Source organism: Lolium perenne, chromosome 5 (genome assembly GCF_019359855.2).
Source record: "Lolium perenne isolate Kyuss_39 chromosome 5, Kyuss_2.0, whole genome shotgun sequence".
Lineage (NCBI taxonomy): Eukaryota > Viridiplantae > Streptophyta > Magnoliopsida > Poales > Poaceae > Lolium > Lolium perenne.
Window position 1 is genome coordinate 29,282,148 of NC_067248.2, and position 24,599 is coordinate 29,306,746.

The following is a 24,599-nucleotide window of genomic DNA, read 5'->3' on the forward strand; positions in this document are numbered from 1 at the left end:
CCATGTCCCTCATGGCCTGATGCCACTAATGGTGGTATGTTTTGTTTGGTGGACTCTGTCTATAGCGTTCTAGCCAACCAATTAATTATTGTGTAGCTCCAAAATGATATAAAACCCGTATAAAGTATGTTTAAATCATGCATGTGAGTAAATATGTGTGATAAAGCCAGCGAGGCACCACAAATGCACAAAAAAGACGAGACCACCCAAATAACTCAATCAATGGAGACATATCTTAATTTGCAAAATATATTCCATTGTCTTTTTCCTATGGTTTTATTATTGTTTTGCTCCTGATTTCCTTGGTGGTTAGGGTGTTACTATGTTGTGTGGGAAAGTTTGGCGTGTCAAGCTCCTACATGGGACATGAGGCAGATAGTTGAGCAGCCGACGGGCCCAAGAGAGGGGGTCGTAGACTCATGCGGAGCATCTGCTTGGTTCAAATGATACACATGCCACCTTGATGCTCGACTTCTAATTATCTACTCACATCGCTCCGGCGGCCGCATGAGCGTGGGGAGCCCCATTTAGCCCATTTATTTCAACACAAATCATATAAAGGCACCGCACCAGTACATCTTTTACGTGAAAAAAGCACAAATGATTTTTTCTGTTTCTTGAATAATTTTGTTGCTTAGTTCCCAACCGTGCCCTGTGAATCATTATGTCTAAATCTTGATTAATCAGTTGTTAAGTTGACTGTGATGAGATTTTCGCATGTATGATATGCATGGCTGATTCTTTTCCTGTGTACAACATGCTTGAGCAAATATGTATCAATGCCATTTCATTTATCCTTTTCTATAGTTGTGTTGCACAAATAATTGAGGGCCCAATGTGCCAATGTGTATACATGTCCGTGATTGGTATGTACAAACAAATATATTGACTAGTGCGTGGAGGGCCCGTGCGAGAACACGCAAAATGAGTCCTGACTACCAAGTGACCCAAGTGACAGGAGGCGTAGCTTGCCCAGCTCGGTGAGGAAGCCTAGCATGTGAGTGGTGTCGTGTTTTGATATCAGCGACCCATAGGTCCTCTTGCACATGGTATCAGACGACTAGGAATTGCCACGTTCCATCGGATAGGTGCACCACCGGAGTAAGAATAGGTTGGGGAGGGGATTTTATTATGACTTCAGGATGTTTCTGCCACCTCACCATACTCGATAAGACATAGTAAAAACCTAAAACAAGAAACATGACCCCTCGGTTGACGAGAGACCAGGGGTCCGCTACACCTCTAAGCCCTAAAAAGCCATCAGAAGCGAGGCAAATTGAAATATGGGGCGTAAATCCTAGCCTCCTAGGGGATATCCTTCATTTTCTCCTTCTTGTCATATCGGTTCAGGTTGTTGTTCAGGTTGTTGATGAATGTATTTTTCTCTCCTTTTTTGGAATTTCAATACAACCATTTTTCTGTTTATAATGAGATAAGAGGGGAAGAATCCCTGAGCTCACTTTTATGTAAGCATTTGTGAGTACATGCCGGTATTGTGAGCACGGAGGTTTCTAAGCACACGCTGGTATCGCGAGCATGTATACTCGAATCAAAGTGGGCAGACACGCATCATCCGGGCCTACCACCCCGACTATGTTGTGGTTCTCTATTTAGGATATAATTTGGTGGAATGCACGTTTCTTGAGAATATTTAGGAAACTAAGTAGGATGATTTTTTTTAGAAAGTTAGGATGGCTAGCTAAGTGTCTGCACTGCATATCTCTCTAGTTTTGTCAAACACCTTATGAGCACTACACAAATAAGGTACATATTGATACCTATTGTACTTTGTAACTCACTATTATGAGAGAACCAACCTGTGGTTCAATGGTTCGAAGGACAGTGGCACCCCAACCTATTAAGGATTAAACCACATGTTTGACATTTTGGTATCTCATAAAGATGGAATACTCTTCTGCGGAAGACGTTTTTGTCGATACCGAGATGTTTGTGGTGATTTCGTCAATCTCAAGATCCGTCATATTAGTTTCTTGAACTTGATATCTCGGAGGTACTCATAGGGGTAGGGTATGCGTGTATTCATAGGAATGGGTGTATGAGCATCTGCCGTCAGTACTGTGTTTCGAAAAAATAACTCAATCATTTTGATAGCTTATTAAGAAAAGAACCCTCTAAATATTAGAGGAAAACTGACCAATTCTTAATTGACTGAGAATTATCTCAGGTGGGGTCATCGAATATTATTTGGAACTGAATGCTAGCATAAATCATAAGCAGTCCAACAATTTGGAGCATTTTTCTCGGTTGCAACCCATGTTATAACTCATGTCTAGCACAAATCATAAAACTATCCAACAGTTGGAGGCCTTTTCTCGGTTGGAACTTCATGTGCAAAGGGAAAACATCAATTACGACCCATAACACGATGCACAGCTAGCACGAATCACGATGCAATCATGTGATCTACGAGTTGACTAGACTTTCGGTTGTGCCTCTCACTCTCCTGCAAAGTTAGCGGATCCACGCTTGCTAGTTCCCAAAAAATGAGCAAATGTGATGCCAATTAATATTCATCAGTAGCGAACGAATCATGATGCAATCATATGATATACGAGTTGACTGAGACTTGTTGTGCCCCTCACTCTCACATACAAAAATAGCTGATCCGCGTGTGCTAGCTCTGAAGAATCAGCAGCTCTCACGCTGATTAATACGCATTAATGCATAAATCTATTAGCATATTTGTTGGTTTAGTTAGTCTTGAATGTTTTCATCCATCTACGTAAGGCTACTGAATAACAAGCATTCATTTTTATGTTTATAGTAAGATTAGATGCGAAGAATCCCTTATCTTACTTTTACAGAAGAATTCATGAGTGCACGCTCGCTGTATATTGCAAGCACGGAGGCTCGAATCGAGACGGTCAGGTACATACGAGGCCGTGCCTACCATTCCGACTACGCCGTGGTTCTATATTTTAAGGTATACAAATTGGTGTAATGTAAGTTTTCCTAAAAAAAAATAGGAGAATGATTGATTTTTTAAAAGAATATTAGGATGATTATATATGGATTTTTTTTAGGAACGAGTTGGCCCGTGTAGCCTGCCCACCATCAGGCCCACGAAGGCCGCTAGACTTCCCAGGCCCACACGGGTTCGGTTTCCATCTCTTGCGTTCGTTTTTACCTTTTTTTTTTTCCTTCAGCGCAAGGGGATTGGAAGGGGAGAAGGCTCGGGAGATAATAAAAGGGAAAAAGGCTTTCAGGCTTTTAGCTTAGGGTTTCTCCGCCTGCTGCCTCTGCTGCTGCTTCCCATCTCCGGCGAGAGCGCGTCGACCTCCGCCGGCGAGGAGACCCCGCCGATCCGAGCTTCAGGCGGCGGTGTCCCGGATCGGCCCCGTACTCCGCTCCAGCGCCGGATCGAGGTGCGTCTCCCCCGTCCCCGCCTCCGTGTCGAGGTACTACTACTTCCCGCTGCTCCTCCGTATCCCCGTCGCGGCAGCAATGCTTGACCCGCTCGGCGAGGGTCTAGCGGGTTAAGCTTGGGCGGGTGCTCCACTCCCGAATCGCTCCGCCCCTTCGAACCGGAGCCGGGTGTAGCGGTCTGGGAGTGGGGCGCGCGTGAAGTTCGAGGGGCGGCGGTACGGATCGGCGCGGGGGTCAGCGACGAGCTGCGGCTCGCGACCGACGGTGGCATTGCTCTCCGATGGGCTCGGGCTTCGGTTTTATTTAGGCGATCTGTCTCGTATCGAGCTTGGAAAATTCACATGAGCGTGGGGGCCGATCTAGGTAGCTAGGTTTGTTAGCTTAGTTATGTTCATACTTCGAATTTCGGGTTGCTGCCATACGGTAATGTCAATGGAAACAGGATTAGCTAGGTTTAGCGCACTTGATGGCGTCTGGTTTGTAATTACAATTGTTCGCAGCACTTTATGTTTGTGCGTTCGCCTGTTTAACATGTACACATAGACTAGTGCTGTGCTGCTGTCATTGTCCTTCCTTCTCTTGTTTTAAGTACTCAATTTCTTGATGTGTAGATGTATAAGTTAGTTCAATTGTTTGCTGTAATCCTATGCGTAAAGAAGACCATATGGAGAAAATAGTAAAATGACTCAGTATGTAATTTTGTATGTCAAGCATGGACTTCATGAAATCAATTTTTGCTGCGGTTCAGGGTCTCTTACCACCATTAGCTATTACTTATATGCGTGCCATCAGCTGAACATTTGACCACGGCCTTGAAAACTTTATCCTGTGTTGACCCTCATCTCCATGTTTAGTTCAAATAGAACCCCATGGGTTAATATATCTTTTTTAAAACTAATCTGTATTTTAAACACAACGGCGTGACTGGTGGGGTGATAACCGCACCCAAACTACAACCAAATCATGTCATGTCATGTGTTTGAACCTCCTGTTTGCTCATTTGTCAAATATTTTGACTTTTGTTTACTATAATTGGAATAGTTGCCGTATATTTGTTACTAAGGCAACCTATGCCTACCACAAGTGGGCCTTTTGGTGAACTGGAGTAGACAGGTGTTTGATCACCACATTAGTTTTCTTTACTTTTGTTGCCTGGGTTTGCATCTAGCTTACTTTTCCTACCAGCATGCACTTAGCAATGTTTCTGCTTCTTTGGCCAAGCTTTTAAAACTATGTACTTTGCAACATCTATAGTGCATGCCTAGTTACTTAATTTGCTTTTTTAGCAGGATACTACTGAATACTTTCTGAAGAGGACTTGAGCACAGGCTTGGTGCAATGGCGAACATGAACATAACTGGCATCTTGGAGAAGGTATCCATTGCTTTAATTTAAAGCCGTTGATATTAATGAATTTCTTTGCTCTTTTATAATGCTTTGTAATATTTTTTGTTGGTGTATGTGCTTTCAGATGACAGGGAAAGATAAAGACTACAGATATATGGCGACGTCAGATCTGCTTAGTGAATTAAACAAAGAAAGTTTCAAAGCAGATCAAGACCTTGAACCAAAGTTGACAAATATTATTATTCAACAACTGGAAGATGCTTCAGGAGATGTTTCTGGCTTAGCTGTGAAATGGTACTAGTTTTTTCCGTAAACTGTATTTACTTTTAATCCATTTTTTATGTCCTTCATGTTTCGGCATCCCTGTGTTTTAGTTTCTGTTGAAGTTATTTTGTCCCAAAAAAAGACGAATCACATTTCTTTTTGTTATGTCTTGATTGGGGAGTTGGGGAGCTGGCTGATGCTACTTGCTTATAAATGTTTTAGATGCATTATCTGTTATCATGTTAAGATGATAATATACTTCCCTTTCATCTCGTAGATTGCCTATTGGTTTGCAACAGAAGACAAACTTCTTGAATTACGTTATGTGCTGTTTTCTCTTGATTCAGTTATTATATCTGTGGGGGCTCTTTTTTTGCAGACAAATCTGATACCCAGTTCTGTTATTATTTCCTACATCTATTTGCTATATTTAACTCATTATTTCTTGTTTTGGTTAGCTTGGCTCCGCTTGTCAAGAAGGTTAGCGAGGATAGAGTAGTGGAGATGACAAACAAGCTTTGTGATAAATTACTCAATGGAAAGGAACAGCATCGTGATACTGCTAGTATAGGTCTGAAGACAATCATTGTGGAAGTTACTACGCCATCACTTGCTGAAAAGATTTTAGTTTCTCTTGCCCCACAGCTGATCAGTGGTGTCACCAGTGTAAGATTTTTTTTATTTCGTTTCTTGTTTCCCAGACTTCCTGTTAGTTGTCTGTAGACTTCTTAAGTATCATCACTGTTCCATAATATAAGCTGTTTTTGGGAAACTAATATAGTTTGCCAAAACGACTTATATTATGGAACAGAGATAGTACCCTATTTGAACGATCTAGTTCGGCATGGTAATTCTAATTTTGAAAGGTGTGCGTATGCATGGTAGTAGCTTTCTGTACATCCATTATATTTCACCCATTTGTTCAGTCCGACAATGGAAATGACCTGTTGTAAACTTTGTTCATTTGCGCGTGGCTATGAACATGAAACTTGTAAATAATTTTGCATGTTTCGAGGGTTAGCAGAGTATAAATTGTTCCACATACTCCATTATGCTCATCATTTTGATGTTAAATCATTGCAAGTTATCTTTATACATTTCTTTTTTTCTTGGCAGGGAAAGAGTGCTGAAATTAAATGTGAATGTCTCGACATATTAAGTGATGTACTTAATAGATTTGGGAACGTGATTGCAAAAGATCATGCATATATGCTCACTGCACTTTTATCCCAGCTGAGCTCCACTCAAGCAAGCGTCCGAAAAAAGTCTGTTTCGTGCATTGGTACGCTTGAATGCATTTTGTAACTGTTAATGCTTGCATAAGATCGGATGATCATAGTTGTTTATAATGAATGTAACATGTTGCCCTCTGTTGCAGCATCGCTTGCTCCATGTTTGTCGGATGATCTATTAGCCAAGGCAACTTTGGAGGTTGTCAAATTGCTGAAAAATAGAAGTGCAAAGTCTGAAATAACTCGAACAAATATCCAGATGATAGGTGCTCTAAGGTATATGCATCAATATTCCAAGCAGCTTGTGTGTGCTAAATCTTCCAACTTCAAGTTTTTTTGCTAGTCCAAAAGTGGGTATAATGTAAGGGAAAGTGAATCTGGCTGGATTTACCCATAGAAAAATAATTTCAGGATGAAGGGATTTAAGAGTTCTGGTAGTTTCAGTTCATTTGATTACTGGAATTCATCTCCTAATATAATTTATTTTGACTTGCAGTCGCTCAGTTGGATACCGGTTTGGACCACACCTTGCTGAAGCTGTTCCTTTACTCATTAACTACTGCACAACTGCGTCAGAAAATGATGAAGAGCTCCGCGAATACAGCTTGCAGGTGATATTTTATGTTCAGTTGTTACTTATATTACTCGAACATATGCTTCTCCATGGTTATATATAAACTCTTATTATCTTGTAGGCCCTCGAGAGTTTTATGCTCAGGTGTCCAAGAGATATATCCCCATATTGTGAGGGTATTTTGAATCTTGCTTTGGAATATGTGAGCTACGATCCTAATTTCACTGATAGCATGGAGGAGGACACTGATGATGAAGTGCAGGACGAGGAAGATGATGAGTATGTTATTTGTTCTTGTAATACAAAAACATTGGCTCCAATCATAATCGTAACATCTTTAACCTTTTCCCAGTGAGAGTGCTGATGAATACACAGACGATGAGGATGCAAGCTGGAAGGTTCGTCGGGCATCAGCGAAGTGCCTTTCTGCAATTATAGTATCTCGTCCTCAAACATTGTCCAAGATTTATCAGGAGGTATGCTGACAAAAACTAGTTAAACCATCATAGTGCAATTTGTCAACCTTGTTCTTCATGACGGCATTATTCTGCTGTGGTCATATTGCAGATGAAGTTTATGAGTACATTAACACCATTTATTACCTGTTTTGATAATTGCATATATGGTATGCGGTGTAATGTATTCGGTTGTATGCAGGCTTGTCCAAAGTTAATTGACCGCTTCTGGGAAAGAGAGGAGAATGTAAAGGTAACTGCATGGTATTTCGTTGCTAACTTAGATTTGAACTTCCATTGTTTATCAATCTTATGAAGTTTCTCTGTTATCCTAGATGGACATCTTCAACACGTTTATTGAGTTGTTGCGCCAAACTGCTAATGTGACGAAAGGTCAAGGAGACATTGATGAGTCTAGGTAAATACAAAATATCTGTTTTATTGTTTTTTACCCACTGTACCACATGTTTAAAGAACTTGCCATAAACAACACACAATTTAGCTGTTTTCCTGTTTGCATAGCCTATCTTGGTTGGAACTTGGTATGACTTATTATCTGGGCGCTAAGATTGTGATCTGGTCCAAATATTCAATTTGACCTATTATGTTCAGTGCAAAGTTTTTCTTTATTGTGATAGCAAGTTATATGCACTAGGCACTAAGCCCATATTGTCAACCTGTATGCTTTGCAGCCCTAGATGGCTGCTGAAGCAAGAAGTACCCAAAATTGTCAAGTCTATCAATAGACAGTTGCGTGAAAAATCAATCAAGACAAAGGTTTGTTCGTCAACTATCTTGTGAAGCATCTGTGTGTGGACTTGTAATTGTGATTTATATTGTTTTGTTGGCGTTTACAGGTTGGAGCATTCTCAGTATTGAAGGAGCTTGTTATTGTATTACCAGATTGTCTTGCTGATCATTTTGGGTCTCTTGTTCCTGGGATTGAGAAGGCTTTGAATGTTAGTGAATTCTATTTTGTTGAGACGTTTCTAGTGCTGGACTTCTGTTTGTTTTTAACATACTGTTTTGTTGATAGGATAAATCTTCTACCTCCAACCTGAAAATAGAAGCCCTTGCGTTTACAAGGATCGTTATGGCTTCACATTCACCCTCTGTATTTCATCCGTACATCCAGGTATTGTAGCTACTATCTTTAATAACCACTGGTGGCACTTGCAGTTGTTCCTCATTACTAAATGCCGAATAAAATACCCAGGCACTTTCCAGTCCAATATTATCTTCTATTGGAGATAGATATTACAAAGTCACTGCTGAGGCTTTACGGGTGTGCGGAGAGCTAGTCCGTGTCCTCCGTCCAAACTTTGAGGTTAGTCTTGTGTGCCATGTGCTGATGTCAACTTATAAGCATCCAATCATGCTGATTTTTAAGCTCTTGTTCTGCTGCTGTTATACAGGCACATTCTATAGATTTCAGACCATATATTGGTCCGATCTATAAAGCTATATTGGCCCGCTTGGCAAATCAAGATCAAGATCAGGTTTGGACCTCTCTTCCCTACATAATTACCTCTCTCTCTCTCCCCCCTCTCTTTCTCATGTGATCATATTTTGCCAGGAAGTTAAAGAGTGTGCCATATCTTGCATGAGCCTTGTGATCTCCACTTTTGGTGATGGTCTCCAAAGGGAATTACCGTCATGCCTTCCCATACTCGTTGATAGGATGGGCAATGAAATAACACGACTTACTGCGGTCAAGGTAAGCAATTATCTGTACCTTCAACTGAAACAACTAGGGACATGAAGTAAACGACTTAACTATACCCTATTAAAAGGTGAAGTTCAGTATAGTCACCGATATAAAGCCAAATGTAACTGTTCTGATCAGTGATGGGCTTACTGTGTTGGCTGGGAGAGATGGTTTTGTGGCAGGTTCATTAGTGTAAACATAGCTTCAATACAATATAAAAATGTACCAATTTATTTGCGTGCATCTTGTCTCCACAATGCTATTTGTTTGCCATGTCATCATTTGCCTAATGCCTAGTACGCTATTATGAAGTTGAACCTCAGTATTCTTGGCAATGATATAAATCCAAATGCAAAATTTCTGATCAGTGCTGGGCAAGGGATTGCCGTGTTGTTTTGAAGAGCCATCGTTTTGTGGCATGTTCATTGATGTAAACATAGCTTAAGTAGAATTCTAAAATGCACCGATTTACTTGCGTGGATCTTGTCTCCGCAATTTTTGTGTGTACCCTGTCATCGATTGCCTAGTGGTTGTTTTCAGACAGTTTTTTCGCTCTCTGTTTCCTGTATGTCTATTAATTGCTTTTATTGTTTTATTATTGTTTTCAAAATGTTTATTTTTATACAGGCATTTGCGGTGATTGCAAGTTCACCTCTTCGGATCGATCTTAAATGTGTTCTGGACCATGTTGTTTCTGAGCTCACAGCTTTCCTTCGGAAGGTAGAGATATATTATTGTACACAATGTTTGTTTGTTGCCTTGAAAAAGTGTCTAGTTTAAAGAGGACACCCAACTAGAACTTGAAGGTTAACTTTTTTATTGCCCCCCTTCAACAGGCTAACAGAGCTCTCAGGCAGGCAACATTGGGAACCCTGAATTCTCTGGTTGTAACTTATGGAGGCCAAATTGGCTCGTCGTCTTATGAAACGATAATCGCTGAACTTTCTACTCTCATAAGGTTTTTTTCCCGTTTAGCTTTCTTCAGCAATTCTCCAATTTCTGCCTACTATGATGACTGATGTTGGCATATTCATTGTGTTAGTGACATCGATTTGCACATGGCTGCTCTTGCACTGGAACTGTGTAGCACAATTATGGTTGACAGACGATCCATTCAAAATGTCGGTTTAGCTGTGAGACAGAAGGTTTTGCCTCAGGCCCTAATTTTGATTAGGAGTGCTCTTTTGCAAGGTCAAGCACTGCAGGTATATATATTCATCATATTTTAACATAAACACTCGAGTTCTTCTTATGCTCCAAGCCTCCAACTGACAGAGGACATTGTTTCTGTCACAGGCACTACAAAAGTTTTTTGCTTCGCTGGTCCAGTCTGCAAACACAAGCTTTGAAACTTTGTTGGACTCCCTTATTTCCACTGCCAAGCCATCACAGTCAGGCGGTCTTTCCAAGCAGGCCCTATCCTCTATTGCACAGTGTGTTGCCGTGCTATGCTTAGCAGCTGGTGATCAGAAGTGTGCATCAACTATTGAAATGCTTAAAGGCATTCTAAAGGATGACAGCTCTGCTAATTCTGTAAGCATTTTCATGGATGTCTTATGTTCACCAGATTTACACTTTATATGCATGTCGTACTTGCAAACTTTGCCTCTTACCGATTCTTTAAAGTTAGCTAAAAAAATTCATTCATGGGCATCGTCTAGCTAATCGTATAGCATTGTGAAAATGAGATTGTACGTGCTCTCTTACACTGGAGTATGTATGTGTTCTGTTGTTCTCAAACTGTTAAGTGGCTAGTGCTCAAAATTTAGTATTTCAACGCTAAACTTGTCAATTGAAGGTCAAACAGCATGGTTAATCAATTAGAGCAAATGTATCGATCAGTACTCTATAGTGTAATGATCATGAAACACTGTACTGCAATTAAGCATATCTTACGTCTTGGTAGAAGTAGTGCCTAAATATTATGGGGACAAACAAATCGTTGTTATTTGCTATTGGTTGATTGCTTAAACATTTATGTTTAACTCAACGCTGAACTATTGTGCTCCCTCCGACGGAAATCAGCTTCGGGTCGTACGTCCAGATGATCGCACTATCTGGATCGTCCAGATTCCTAGGGATGAACGCACGCCTAGGTATAGCAGCCCCGTATCTCTCTTGGTAAGTGATGTATTCAACTGGTTCGGGCCCACCCCCGGAAAACGGTCTTGGACCACACACACGACACCGACTAAACGGAACAAGATTTCGGAGCAATTTCCTGTCCCGTGCCGGTAAGTCTTGGACCACACACAGCTCCCCTTTCCCTCCACTGGATTTCAAGATTCAAAATCTGAATCCCAGAACCTGTGACACACAGTCCTCGGCCCACCCCATACAGGCATTGAATGCAATTTTCAGCTTTCTATTTTTTCAATACAACTAAACTGCCTCCATACATGTACTGAAAATATCAGAGGCTAGAAATAACCACATACAGGTTCTCAAAACATCCTTTTGAAATCAGACTCGGTTTTTCTTCTCTACCTCTACCAAACATCTAGGGACTTCCTCTATTTTTTGATCAGTACGTGCGTCACGAACATAAAAAATCAAGAGAAACAAACAATATTGGAAAGAATTCGGTCAGGCCGGTAACACAACATCAGGTCAGACTGGATTACTAACTGACAACCAGCTGCACCCAAGTCTATCGTTAAACATCTTTTACAATAAAAATCCAACTAATATTTAGGATCATCCATGAGTACCAAATGAAAATTTCGTTAACAAACGAGGCAGCTCTTTCACCGAACATCTGGGCATCGATGGGGAAGGGATGGAGGGCATTCTTTCTTGTCTGTGAAATCATATCACCTTCCCGAAAGCAATGCGCCAACTTGTTTTGCGCAAGTCGTCCTACGATGACCAGGCAACCCACACCTCGTGCACTTCGCCACTTTCCGCGGCTGCTTCGGAGCGTCTCCCCGCTGGGGGCATGTCGTCCTCTTATGCCCGCTACACCTGCAAATTGTGCAGAAACGCGTGCGCTTGCTCAGTCCATCGGCCCCCTCGTAAGGAGCCCTGTCTCTGCTTGTGGTTGGCCTCCCAGCCCCGCGATTTTTTATTGGGGCTCCCAACCCTTGTAGAAGATTCGGCTCCCCAGCCAGAATTAAGCCGTCGTCCAACATCACTCTTTCTGATCCAACTTCATCGGGTTGCTCTGCCGGCCTATCCTCTAACCCAAGCCCATCCCTCATACTATCGAACGGTGCCATTATCAGTAGGTTGCTTTCAAACAAACTGTTAAGCTTCTCGTATGCCTCGGCACTTGCATCACCTAGCGAGCTCCAGTGCTTTTCTGTACAGCAAAGAATGTCTGCACGTGAAAGATCTGCTAGAGGCGTGGTCGTTCTGGTATACCTCAAGGTGCCCTGGCAGTACATCCCTTGCATCCCTTGTCCACCTCTTCATGATGTGCCGCTTTGGTATTTCCTCCACCCCCTGGTAGTCCATAACATTTGCAAAAAAAGGAGTAGTTATACGAAATGGGCGGAAAAAATTTGGACACACACACATGCCCCAAATCATCAAGTACATAATTTCATCTTCCCGACTTTACCTTGATACTGCAGACAATTCCCATGAGCTCAAAAAGGCCACATTCACAATCGAAAAATTCACCGCCATCAATAATCTTCACCTGAAATTCGACACGGCTCCATTTCTCTCTCTTGTGGGCTTTCGTGTGCTTTGCCAAGTACAACTGATCTTTCACAACCTCCTCAACGCGGTAGGCCCCCGCCAAGTACAAATTATGCCCAAACTGCTCGAACATGGCTCAGGTGTACACCTTACTTGCATGTTCCTCTATCGACAAATTGGCATGCAAAACTGCGCTAGCCTGTCACGAAAAGCAGAACAACAGAGGTTTTTAGATCATAGCCTCCATACAGCTCTGCAAAAACAAGTATTCAATGCAAAAATATATCCGCGCAAACGTTTTTCCTGCAATTAGTTTCCACAAATGAAACTAACAAACATTATATCTCACCACTTTTGTTCGCTTTTCCTGGTATCCTTCGTCCTTCTCGCGGTCATGCTGCAGACGCATGTAGTGCCTCACAAACAAGTTCATTGCGCAACCAGGCGGCACAAGCAAGCGTATGAGCGCTGGGCACTCACATCGGCATGATCGTGTGTTCTCACCTTCAGGCTTCCCCTATAAAAAAATGCCAACATGTACAACATAAAAATTTAGAGCTCCCCTGAAGTGTTCTTTTTTTTACACAACATGTACTGCGAGTGGTTGGGTTTGCTTACAGAACAGCCGCAGACTATTTCTTGCATTGTCTTCGTCCTCTGTGGGTTCAGCCTGCTTTTTCCATACCTAACGCCGAAACCGTGTTCCCACGAATAGAGGTTGTAGAAATCATATGCTTCGCCGAGCGAATCAAATGTCATGCCCAACGATGGCTCGAGGACATGATCTCCTCGTCTCTCAGGGTAACTTCTTATCATCTTCTCCAGCGTACCAACCCGGTTAGGGCAGGGACTCCGCTCGGTTGCATGTGCACCAACTCGCACCCTACAGGCCATGTGTTCATGGTTTTGTCAGAAAATCTACAGTGCACCCACGATTCTTGCTACTCGCAAAAAAATCCAAAAAAATTGGTGCACTCAGATTTGGATGGGTTTATGTTTTCACCTACCATCTCACAATGGAACGACCTATTTTTAGCGTTGGTTACTTCTCGCCATGTCTAAACAGGGTTTGATGAAAAGCACAACCAAAATTATGATCATCATCAGAATAAAAAATACTGATAGGGGTTTTCTGGCTGTGGCATGAACTTGAATACCGAGGCATAAACACATGCAGTTCATGAAAACAAAATCAGCTAACAAATTTTCTATCTCTGGCACACCTCACTGAGCAGTCAATTATCACACTAGGAAATCATATGCGGTCAGTACCAAAATCATGATAAGGCAAGGAGGAAACAAAACAGGGGACCTCACCACTTGATCCACCCGGGCGCTTCTGGATTCACCTTCAGAGTAGACTGCTCTGATTCCGACGGGCCAACACCCCCAACACTCTTCCTCTTCCCATTCATGGTGCCCCCTGAATGCATGGACGCAGCCGCTCTCGTTTCTTCCCCGACTTCCCCCGCGCTCTCCTCAAGCTACGCCCACTGTACATGCATTTGTTTCCGTGCTGCGACGCTGTCTGCTTCGTTGTCTCCGTGGGCATCGTGCGACGCCGCCACCACGCTGACCGCCCCTTCGTCCTCAACACGCACTCTGTACCCCGGGTCCATGATGCCAGCAAGCTCCGACGAGTCGCCGAAATACAACCTGCACGGAGTCAAATGTATCCGGGGGTTCAGACAGTTTTACAGAAAAGCGCCAGATCCAGAAACCCCAGCCAAATCGGACGAACAACAGGGGCGAATCGACGGACTAACCTTTCGACCTGTCCTAGAGGGAATTCCATGTCGCCGCCCGCCTGCAGCTATCGCCGGCGGTGCTTCGCCAGCGGTGCTTCGCCAGCGCCGCCGCCTCCTAGGCCGCCCAGATCTTACTAGGTGCGCCGTCGCCTCCAGATTTTTTCCAGGCCGGATCCTCGCTAGCTGCGCAGCCTGCTGCTAATCATATCGGATGAGGTGGAGAAAATCTTGGACCGGCAGTACAAGATTTCATCATATTTCCAGTTCGGGCGGCTCAAGAATTACCCCGTCAACTAGCCAACGGAGGATCGCCTGCCCATCAATAAATGCCCCTACGTACACCGGAACAGTGCGAGCTCGAACTGCGTATTCACCATTTTCTCCCCACGGCCGACCAGTCCTAATTCCTCACCGCGCCAATCGCGAGGCACAGATGGACGGACCAGATAGTATGATCATCTGGTCGTACGAGCCAAATCGCCGCCTCCCTCCCTCCGATCCATATTATTTGCCGCTAAAATGGATGTATCTTCAATTAAAATATGTCAAGATACATCTAATATTAGTGTCAAGTAATATGAATCGGAGGAAGTACTTCTCTTTGTCATTTGTTAATTGCTTATAATATGCTTTGCAGGCTAAACAACACATGGCCTTGTTATGTTTGGGAGAAATTGGAAGAAGGAAGGATCTCAGCAAACATGTTCAAATTGAGAATATTGTCATTGAATCATTCCAGTCACCTTTTGAGGAGATAAAGTCTGCAGCATCTTATGCCCTTGGAAACATTGCTGTTGGCAATCTGTCAAAGTATTTGCCATTTATCTTGGATCAGATTGACAATCAACAGAAGAAGCAGTATCTCTTGCTTCATTCATTGAAAGAGGTTGGTTCTAGTGGAATTATGTTTTTTTTACTGAGAAGCACCTCCCCCAAGACTTGTTTAATATGTGCTCTTTCCCAAACCTGTCAGGTAATTGCACGTCAGTCTGTTGATCATACTGGCCAGAGTGAGCTCCAGGACTCAAACATTGTGAAGATATTGGCGTTGCTCTTTAATCACTGTGAAAGTGAGGAGGAAGGAGTCAGGAATGTGGTTGCTGAGTGTTTAGGAAAAATTGCACTTATTGAACCTAATAGATTGATCCCTGCTCTAAAGGTATGAAATGCGGATTAGCAAATTTAGATTTCATGTTGAATTTATTATGATTATATGGGATCTAATGGGGCATTTCATATATTTTTCTAGGAACGCACGTCTAGCCCAGCAGCAAACACAAGGGCTACAGTTGCAATTGCTATAAAATATTCAATTGTTGAACGGCCTGGGAAAATAGATCCAATCATGTACTCTGAGATTTCTACTTTCCTTATGTTGATTAAAGATAGTGACAGGGTAATTTTACTTCGTGAAATAGTCTTTATATTTTCTTTTTAGTAACTAATGTTTGTAAAGTAAGTTGTGAAGCTGACACTTGCATTTGTTGTTTGCACCTTGCAGCATGTGAGACGTGCAGCCGTCTTGGCATTGAGTACAGCCGCCCACAATAAGCCAAATTTGATCAAAGCTCTTCTTCCTGAATTATTACCTCTTTTGTATGACCAGACTGTAGTGAAGGTATCGTTTCCTAAAATGGTTGCTTGTTTTTTTTTCCTTACTTATGGCTGGAGGGGTGTTGCATATAATTTACACCTAGGAAGTAATGAACTAATGATATCCTTCTTTGCAGCCTGAATTGATCAGGACAGTTGATCTAGGGCCTTTCAAGCATGTTGTTGATGATGGGCTTGAACTTAGGAAAGCTGCCTTCGAATGTGTGGACACATTGCTGGACAATTGTCTGGATCAAGTGAATCCGTCATCCTTCATTGTTCCATTCCTCTTATCTGGCTTAGGCGGTAAGTACAGTTTAGAACATTATATATTTCTTCCTGGCACTTTAAAGGGTGTGTTTAGTTGGTGGCCAGATTACCCCCTATAGCAGAACTTCCGCAAACCGGTTATTGGCTTGGCCCCCAGATTACCATCTGCATAGTTTTTGAGTTTTCGTTCTGGATATGGCCCACATTTCTTATGTTTCCTCAATATGAGCTTGCTAATCAGTTCTTAATGTACTGCTTATTGCAGATCATTATGATGTAAAAATGCCTTGCCATCTGATTCTCTCAAAGCTAGCAGACAAGTGCCCATCTGCTGTTCTTGCAGGTTTGTTATAATCAAGGACCTTTAAATGGATGTTCCATATTGTGAATGCCCTTTCTAATAGTATTGTTATCTTGTTTCAGTTCTGGACTCATTAGTTGAACCTATTGAGAAAACTATCAGTCACAAACCCAAGGGGGATGCAGTGAAGCAGGAGATTGATCGCAATGAGGACATGATTCGCAGTGCCCTTCGAGCAATTGCTGCTCTAAGCCGCATAAGGTAAAGCTTGACTCCGCCCTACAAGGTTCTCGATTAATTCTGTTTTGGCCAAAATTTGAGCTGTCTGCCGTCATCTCTGTTCTGATGCTACGTTAACAAGGCGTGTTTAATTGCGCAAATCCATAGGCCATAGCTTCTATGCTTGCCGAAAATCAAATCTTAAACTAATCCTGACGTGACTTTCATCTGCAGTGGCAGCGACTACAGCATGAAGTTGAAGAATCTGATGAACAAGATAACAGCCACTCCTTCACTTGCCGAGAAGTACAACTCGGTGCGCAGCGAATGAACGCTGAATTTTTGTACATGGTAGAAAATAGGCCGAGTCAACTTGGTACCTGGGTCCGCTAATTCCAAGGCTAGATTGTTATATTGTATGTGTTACCGACCCTTTTTGGCTGAGAGGTTGTGTGAGAACATGTGAACAAAAGGATGTTGATTATCCAGCATTCTTTTCTTGTACAAAATCTGGTGGTGATCCATTTGAAGTGGTACTTAGTGCGAAGTATTGTACTCCAGTCAATCTTCTGCAATTCTGATTCTGTGGGGTAACGTTAGAGCAATGCTATGCACGTTTGTGTAGTTTGTTGGTAACTACGCTCTTATTTAGCACTGAAAGGCCTTATTTGTAACTAGAGTTTTTGTGAATTACTAGTGGGCATTATCCCCGTAGGGATTTGGTGAAACCCCTATCTTCACCTAATCTCCATAAAATCCCAATTCACTAGGTCTCCCAATTCACTAGGTTATTGGGTATTGAGAGAAATAAGACTTTTTGAAAAAAAAAAAGTGGGAATATGGGGATTTGGGGTTTTGTGGAAATTATTCTCATGCAACCCCACTATTGCCAAACAAGGTCTTCGTTGGCAAGTAATTTTGGTACGCTGCTTGGAGAAGGGAGTGTCTACTTCCAGTATTTGGAGTTCAACCCGTTCCATATTTTTGATCATCACTCCCAGCTTAATGTGTAATGTAGCAAAAGCTGGTCAGGCGAAAGTGGTACTTCCTAGGATCCAAATCAAAATTACTAGTCACTGATTTATTAAACGGCAATATTTTACCTTAATCTAGAATCTGTAACCTGCAGCTGACGATAACTTTTTGAATCATAGTCCAATTAAAGTACTCCTTATATCAGTTTCTCGATGAAAATTATAGAACCTCTTTTGTTTCCTGGCCTAACTTTGTTTGCCACAATTTATTAGATATGGAATCTCAATGTTTCAAATGAAAATCAAAAAGTTTGCCACAAAAGGATGCCGCTTGGGTGGGTGGAGGTGAAAATCATAGAACCTCTTTTGTTTCCTGGCCTAACTTTGTTTGCCACAAATAGGCTGTTGGGGGCTTGAGCAAATGCCGAATAAAACTAACTAATATTTTACTTGCCAAACATGAATACAATAAACTAGGGTTTGCCTATGTGCATCAGTAACTCAGAGGAAGCAAGATAGGCAACAAGGTGATAGCAAAGCTATAGAACATCAATCATGAAGGTTATCACAAAATAGTCATAAGTAAAAGAACCCGGTTGAGTAGTAACCGAGACGTGGAGATGCCGATGTATCCTGAAATTCACACTGTTGCAGTTGTCAGTGTGTGTGGCAAAATACACTCCAAATACCACAATGGTGCATTGTATTATGCTCGAGCCTTCTACCAAAAAGAAAATACTCGATCCACTAAGGGACACTATAGGGTGGTCACTGAATCCGTACAAGTTTGGGGCAAGCTCCACAACTTAACTGGAGCCTTCCAAGTAAACTCAATGAAGGCCATAAGCTTGAGGCAAACTCTACAATAATTGGAGGCTCCCAACTAATCTCCACCATGGCCACACCGCCACGAAGGTCACACCACCACAAAGGCCACAACACTACAAAGCCCACAAGGCCACAAAGGCCAACAAGCCGTCTAAGGTTCCAAGAACCCAAGAGGTACAAATTCCGGGTACAAGAACCAAAGAGAAATCACACATGAACTTTCACTTTACCGAATCTCCGTAGGGAAATTGAACTGACACACCTAATGCAGTGGCAAGAACACAAGTGCTCAAATTCTTCACTCCTGATTTCCAACAAATCTACAAAAGCTTATGGAAAAATAATGGAGGAAGAACAAGGAAGAAATCCACAAAATACTCCAAGATTTAGAATTGGTAAGTTTCCCTCACTAAGAGAAGATTTTGATCGGTGAAGTAGTAGAGCTAGATGATGAAGATCTTAACCATTTCAAGATGGAACATCTTTCTTGATTGTGCTTTGCTTGATGAAGTCTTAAAGACTGATCCCCCATAATCCACTATGGGAGAGCTTCTTCTTAAGCATATCTTCATGTACCCATGATCACCATTTGGATGACAAGCTTCTAATTCATCTATCTTCTTCAATGCACACCACCCTCTTCATCCATATTCTTCAATGCACAACACAATGTCATCCATATTCTTCAATACACACCACCATCTCCATCCAAATTATTTACGTCATTCTTCTTTCTTCATATTGTTGATGTCATGAGATCTCGCTCCGTTTTCTTCTTCAAAATTCAAGACATACTTGTCACTTGATTTTCTTCATTTGCTGCTTCTTGTAACCTTAAAACCAACATATGGTCTAAACATTGCCTATGAATAAAACCTATAAGAGAAACTCAATGCAAATATTAGTCCATAGAAATTTTCATCAATTACCAAAATCACACATGAGAATCCATGTGCTTTCACAAGCCAATGTACCTTTCTCATCTTAATACCCACTAAATGCTCAGAAATGTCTCTTGACAATGGTCTATGTTGATCGTAGTACACATTTTGTTTGCTGATGTCCTAGATAGAAAGGTGAAGTAGGCACAAATCCTCCAAAAAGCAATATGTATATGAAATAGAGATGGATTTAATATTCCCATGGACTCACCACGTGAGTTCGAGATCAAGTGGAATACGCACCAGCATTGTTCCACCTTTTCTTGTTTATTGCACCCCCGTTCTTTAAAAATTGTCATATGTTTTTCTTAATTTAAATGTAATATAATTTATTTCCTTTTCCTACTTTTGTGTTTAATTTGGCATTATTTGGGAAGATAAAATACATTTTCCAATAAATTTCTTCTTAAGTTATGTGATAATTATGAGAACGGATAACACTTCTCTCGTTGAACCCCAACCTGTTGTTTGATGATTAGCAAGGCAGTGGCACCCCCAACCAGCCAATGATCAAACCTAGGTTTGACACTTTGATGTCTCATAAAATACAAAATATTCTTCAGTGAGAGGCGATGCCCATCGATTGCGTGGCATGTGTGGTTTATCTTAAGACCCACAAAATCAACTTCTTCGCTCAGTCCCTCGGAGGTGCTCATAGAGGTAGGATGTGCATGTGTGTGTTCAAATGGGTGAGTATATGTATGTAGTCGTGAGCATTTGCGTAAAAAGTACTACTCCATGTTGCATCAATTTACTTTTGCCCAAAGAGCACAGCATCACATACCGACTTCTGCCACCAAAACACCTTCAGGACGCGATCCGGAAGATACCACCACTGAAGCTGCTAACACCATGATCCCCCTTCGCTCGCTCCTCGTCATGCACATGGCCAAAGAGAGAACCCGCCACCACCACCGCAGGGTAGCTCGCCGGAGAACCGATCATTCACTCCATCTTGTAGGGACATCGCCCAGATATCCAACGGGCACGACGAACACGGCGACTCCGTGGTGCCCGCAAGTCAGTGGCGGAGCCAGGCCCCAGGCTGCATGGGCCTTGGCCTGGGGCGTGGGCCGAAAACTTAGGCTTGACTGTAGCAAAATTCACACTGTAGCGAGCACTGTAGCTACTGTAGCAAAAGGATGGCCCGGGGCGTTGCTGGATCCTGGCTCCGCAACTGCCGCAAGTTGCACCCTGCATAACCGAGAACGAGTCCACCACGCGGTTTCCAAATGTAGGCTCGTCGGCCTACGTCTGACGCCCCAACCATGGCGCAACTAGTAGATGAACTCGAAGCCATACCTCACTTTCACCCGGAACTGCCACCACCGCGTCTCACCGTTGGCCACCGCCGAGCCTAGATTGGTTCACCTCCCGAGCACATCACCGCCGACACTACGCTACCTTTGCCCGAGGACACATGAGGATGTGAGGAGGAAAGGTCGGAGGCGCGATTTTTGAGTCTCTTTGAAATCATGGAGCCTCTCCCTATGTAACACCAACATGTACTTGGGGTTTTAAGGTTTAAAGACGGAAAATCAATTCGGCTCCCGGGTTCTACCAAAAAATCATATTTCGAAATATCGAAAATTTTTAATAATTTTTTTTACATGTACATCTTCATAATATATGTTCGTTCGTCAAAGTTTCACGAAAAACCAATATTTTTTGTGGTCTATATAGAAAAGAGAAAACTTATCTTGTAAAAAACATTATTTTTAGCACTGAGTTTTGTCTTTTTACACACGTCACATGATAGATCGATTTTTTATGAAACAACTTTGTAAACGTGTAGTACGAGAAGATTTACATGCGAATTTTTGGTTTTAATTTTTTTTAAATTCAAAATATGTGTAAGATGCATTTTAAAATAGAGGGAGCACATGCTCCCATGTTCTAAAACACCACTCCCACTACTTCTAAAAAAAAGATAGAAGAACCAACCACACAAAACACAACACAAAAGGAAAAAAGACGTATTTTTGGTGGACATGGCACTCAATCAAGGCAGCCACCTTGTGTTCTCCCTTTTCCAAGAAGTGGAGTGGCAAAGCACAATCATCCTGGGCACCGCACCGTATATCCCAGTGTCGCGGCCACGAGAAAGCTAAAGCGAATCCACACTCCACTGCACGTCGCGTTCCTGCGCTTTTTTTCCCTTCTCCTGTCCACTCGGCGTCTCCTGCCCGACTAATTTTAGCAATGGACGAGGTTAGCGGCGAGGAGAGATGCGGAGCAGAGGGAGAGATCCATGGAGTCCCGTCCCGTGTTTGATTAGATGAGAGCAGATAGCGGAGCGCGACATGTGCCGTCCAAAGGCGTCAGCTTCCTGTCTTCTTCGTCTTCGTCTTCGTCTTCGTCTTCGTCTTCGTCTTCGTCGCCGCCGTCGTCTTCTCCCCTGAGGTGAGAGGCGACTCCGCCATCTCTATTCTTTATCATCCCTGTGCATCAGGTGGTAGAAAACCTAGGATCTTTAGGAGCGGCAGGGCGCAGCGAGGGCTTGGATTGGTTGGATTTGGTGCCGATTTTGGAATGGATTCGAGCGAGCCGCCAGTGGGGAGGGCAGGGTGGCGAGGGCTTGGATTTGTTTTGTTCTAGACAAGGGAAACAAACAATGGAGGCATCGTGGTGACAAACGATGACATGGCAGTGTGATCTGAGGTGCAGTTTCAGTCTGATTTGGGCAGTTTCCGACTGCTGCTGAAATACAGTTTCAGACTGGTCATCATGTGCAAGTCTCGTTTCATTTGTTATGGCATTTCAGTTGATTTGGGCAAGGAGGATACTTGCCATCTTCGTTGTCTTGCTAATTAGAATGGGAGCGGGTTTTGTGCAGCCAACAAACAGGCATAGAGATCAGCCTGCGAGAGGTCGTAGTTATCGGAACCTTTAGTACTTGTTGTATATGGTTCATAGGGGTAGCTATGCTGTTGGTAGTACCAGCAGTTAGATCATGCTTCTTATGAGTTTTCTGGCAAGAATGGTGTGACAATAGCTGATGTTGGCTCTGGCATTGTGCTGCTCTGCAATTTCCTGCCTTAATTGAGATGATGCAATAGCGGCTCATTTGTCTTGGCGTGTATCAATTTGGGGTTCCGTGTGTCTTATCATGTATGTATGCGCATTTGAAGAACGAGCCAGTCTACATGTCTCTTCTGTTTGTTTGTTTAAGTGAATGTTTGCATGGTACTGCTTCTTATATCACTTTGCTTTCCTTGTTTTACTTATCTTCTGCTCTCACTTGCATAATGCAGGTTACATTCTGCTTCAGATATTGCTGTGTTACCCAGAGAGGCACTCTCCTATTCTTCTCAAAGACTCGCTCATTTCTTCCTTTGTCATAGACGCAAGCCTGTCGCATGGCCGGAAACTCGCATAATCCGCCTCCTGTAACTAGACGAAAAAGTATTCTAGCTTTCAAGTTCCTGATACCCTTTGTTCTAGTTCTTTCAGTGTCTGTTATTGCTGTCACCCAGTACTTCCAAAGTATCTCCTACCTTCTGCGGCCGCTATGGGACACACCACCGAAGCCTTTCTTCCGTATCCCGCACTACTACGCCCCTAATATGTCCATGCAGCAGCTATGCCAGCTCCATGGCTGGGACATCCTTCCTTCCCCCCGCCGCGTCTTTGATGCCGTCCTCTTCAGCAATGAACTCGATATTCTGGAGATCCGCTACCGTGAGCTCTTTCCATATGTTGACAGGTTTGTCATCCTTGAGGCGAATGCTACCTTCACTGGCATCCCAAAGTCTCTCTCCTTCTTTGAAAACATCAACCGTTTCGCGTTTGCTAGCTCAAAGATCGTCTATGACATGCTTCCCATTGGAGATTTGGATCCCGAATCTCGCCAGACGCCTTTCCTTGTAGAGGCCGGTCACCGCCGCGCACTTAACTCCTTGCTAACAAGATCAGGCATTGCTGTGGGGGATGTCTTGATAATGGCTGACGCTGATGAGATTCCAAGTCCTGAAACCGTGCAGCTGCTGAAATGGTGTGATGGAATACCACCAATCATGCATCTTGAGCTAAAAAACTACATGTACTCCTTTGAGTTTCCTGTGGATCACAACAGCTGGAGAGCATCAGCGCATGTGTTCACCGAGCGCACAAAGTACCGCCACTCCCGTCAGACCAACCTGATGCTGGCCGATGCGGGCTGGCATTGCAGCTTCTGCTTCAGGGAGATCAAGGAGTTTGCTTTCAAGATGAAGGCATATAGCCACGCAGACCGGGTGAAACAGGAAAGCTTCCTGAGTCCAGACAGGATCCAGAGGGTCATATGCAATGGGGAGAACCTGTTTGACATGCTACCTGAAGAGTACACATTTGGAGATCTCTTCAAGAAGATGGGGCCGATACCGAGGTCGGCATCTGCCATTCATCTGCCTTCCTATTTGATCAGGAACGCTTACAGCTACAGGTTCTTGCTTCCCGGTGGATGCTTGAGACCAGGCTAAATCAGAGGGTGTCTTGTAACCTTTTAGCCATACAGTATTACTTTAGATGCAATGCTGCTGTTTCTATGGAAATATGTGCGCCTTTGTCTGTTTTGGAGCAGTGATACTTTTAGATAGGATTGTAGAATCTTTTTGTGTATGGGACTATATGTGTGATTGCTGTGTGAGGAGATCAACCGAGAATTCACCTAAGGTGATATGAAGGTAATACAACCGGGTTAGTAATCGCCCGCCCTTTTGGGTTCATCCTGATGAGCAGGAAGCACAAGAAAGAGCTCTTGATGGTTGTCTCTCCTGATGAAATGTGTTCTTGGTCTGAATAAGGAGATCAATGCAACAGGCTACAAATGCAGAGATATTATAGAAAATTTTACTGGTGCGTTGATTTATATCTTCTGGTAGACACAAACATTTAAATTCCATATTTATTTTGCGCTACATTTATTTTATCTCCTGATCTGCGCCTTCATTTATTTCTTGCATACTCCTTTCATGCCAGACAATTGAACTGACACCATAGTAGTACTGCAATTTTTTGGCGTCGAGCAAATGAACTGGTCAAGTTTCAGAGGTTTTTAAAATGTATACAGGACAAGTTGCATCACTTACAGATAGAACTCTATCTTCCAGATATAATTGCTTTCTGTACTATC

At 42.8% G+C, this 24,599-nt stretch overlaps 3 protein-coding genes across 3 annotated transcripts; 2 read left to right on the forward strand and 1 right to left on the reverse strand.

Moving 5' to 3' along the window:
- The first annotated feature begins 3,247 nt into the window (after positions 1-3,247).
- LOC127298673 (cullin-associated NEDD8-dissociated protein 1) lies at positions 3,248-17,303 on the forward strand. Its single transcript, XM_051328511.2, has 29 exons — positions 3,248-3,386; positions 4,677-4,761; positions 4,859-5,028; positions 5,457-5,664; positions 6,115-6,280; positions 6,377-6,506; positions 6,727-6,841; positions 6,926-7,083; positions 7,157-7,280; positions 7,462-7,512; positions 7,595-7,677; positions 7,952-8,036; positions 8,117-8,218; positions 8,296-8,394; positions 8,476-8,586; positions 8,675-8,758; positions 8,836-8,976; positions 9,595-9,687; positions 9,804-9,925; positions 10,010-10,172; positions 10,264-10,500; positions 14,998-15,246; positions 15,334-15,519; positions 15,610-15,756; positions 15,862-15,978; positions 16,091-16,259; positions 16,489-16,566; positions 16,647-16,785; positions 16,978-17,303. Exons 2-29 carry the CDS (start codon positions 4,726-4,728, stop codon positions 17,072-17,074), a joined length of 3,660 nt encoding a protein of 1,219 aa, XP_051184471.1. The 5' UTR covers positions 3,248-3,386; positions 4,677-4,725; the 3' UTR covers positions 17,075-17,303.
- LOC127298674 (uncharacterized) lies at positions 11,520-14,749 on the reverse strand. The gene is made up of 5 exons (XM_051328512.2): positions 14,379-14,749; positions 13,930-14,268; positions 13,231-13,495; positions 12,962-13,129; positions 11,520-12,811 (listed from the first exon to the last, which is right to left on the reverse strand). The coding sequence occupies exons 2-5, from the start codon at positions 14,043-14,045 to the stop codon at positions 12,749-12,751; spliced, it is 612 nt and encodes a 203-aa protein (XP_051184472.1). The 5' UTR covers positions 14,046-14,268; positions 14,379-14,749; the 3' UTR covers positions 11,520-12,748.
- A 4,266-nt stretch (positions 17,304-21,569) lies between the features above and the next one.
- Positions 21,570-24,192, forward strand: LOC127298669 (uncharacterized). Its single transcript, XM_051328510.2, has 2 exons — positions 21,570-21,889; positions 22,741-24,192. Exon 2 carries the CDS (start codon positions 22,846-22,848, stop codon positions 23,944-23,946), a length of 1,101 nt encoding a protein of 366 aa, XP_051184470.1. The 5' UTR covers positions 21,570-21,889; positions 22,741-22,845; the 3' UTR covers positions 23,947-24,192.
- Positions 24,193-24,599: the final 407 nt, after the last annotated feature.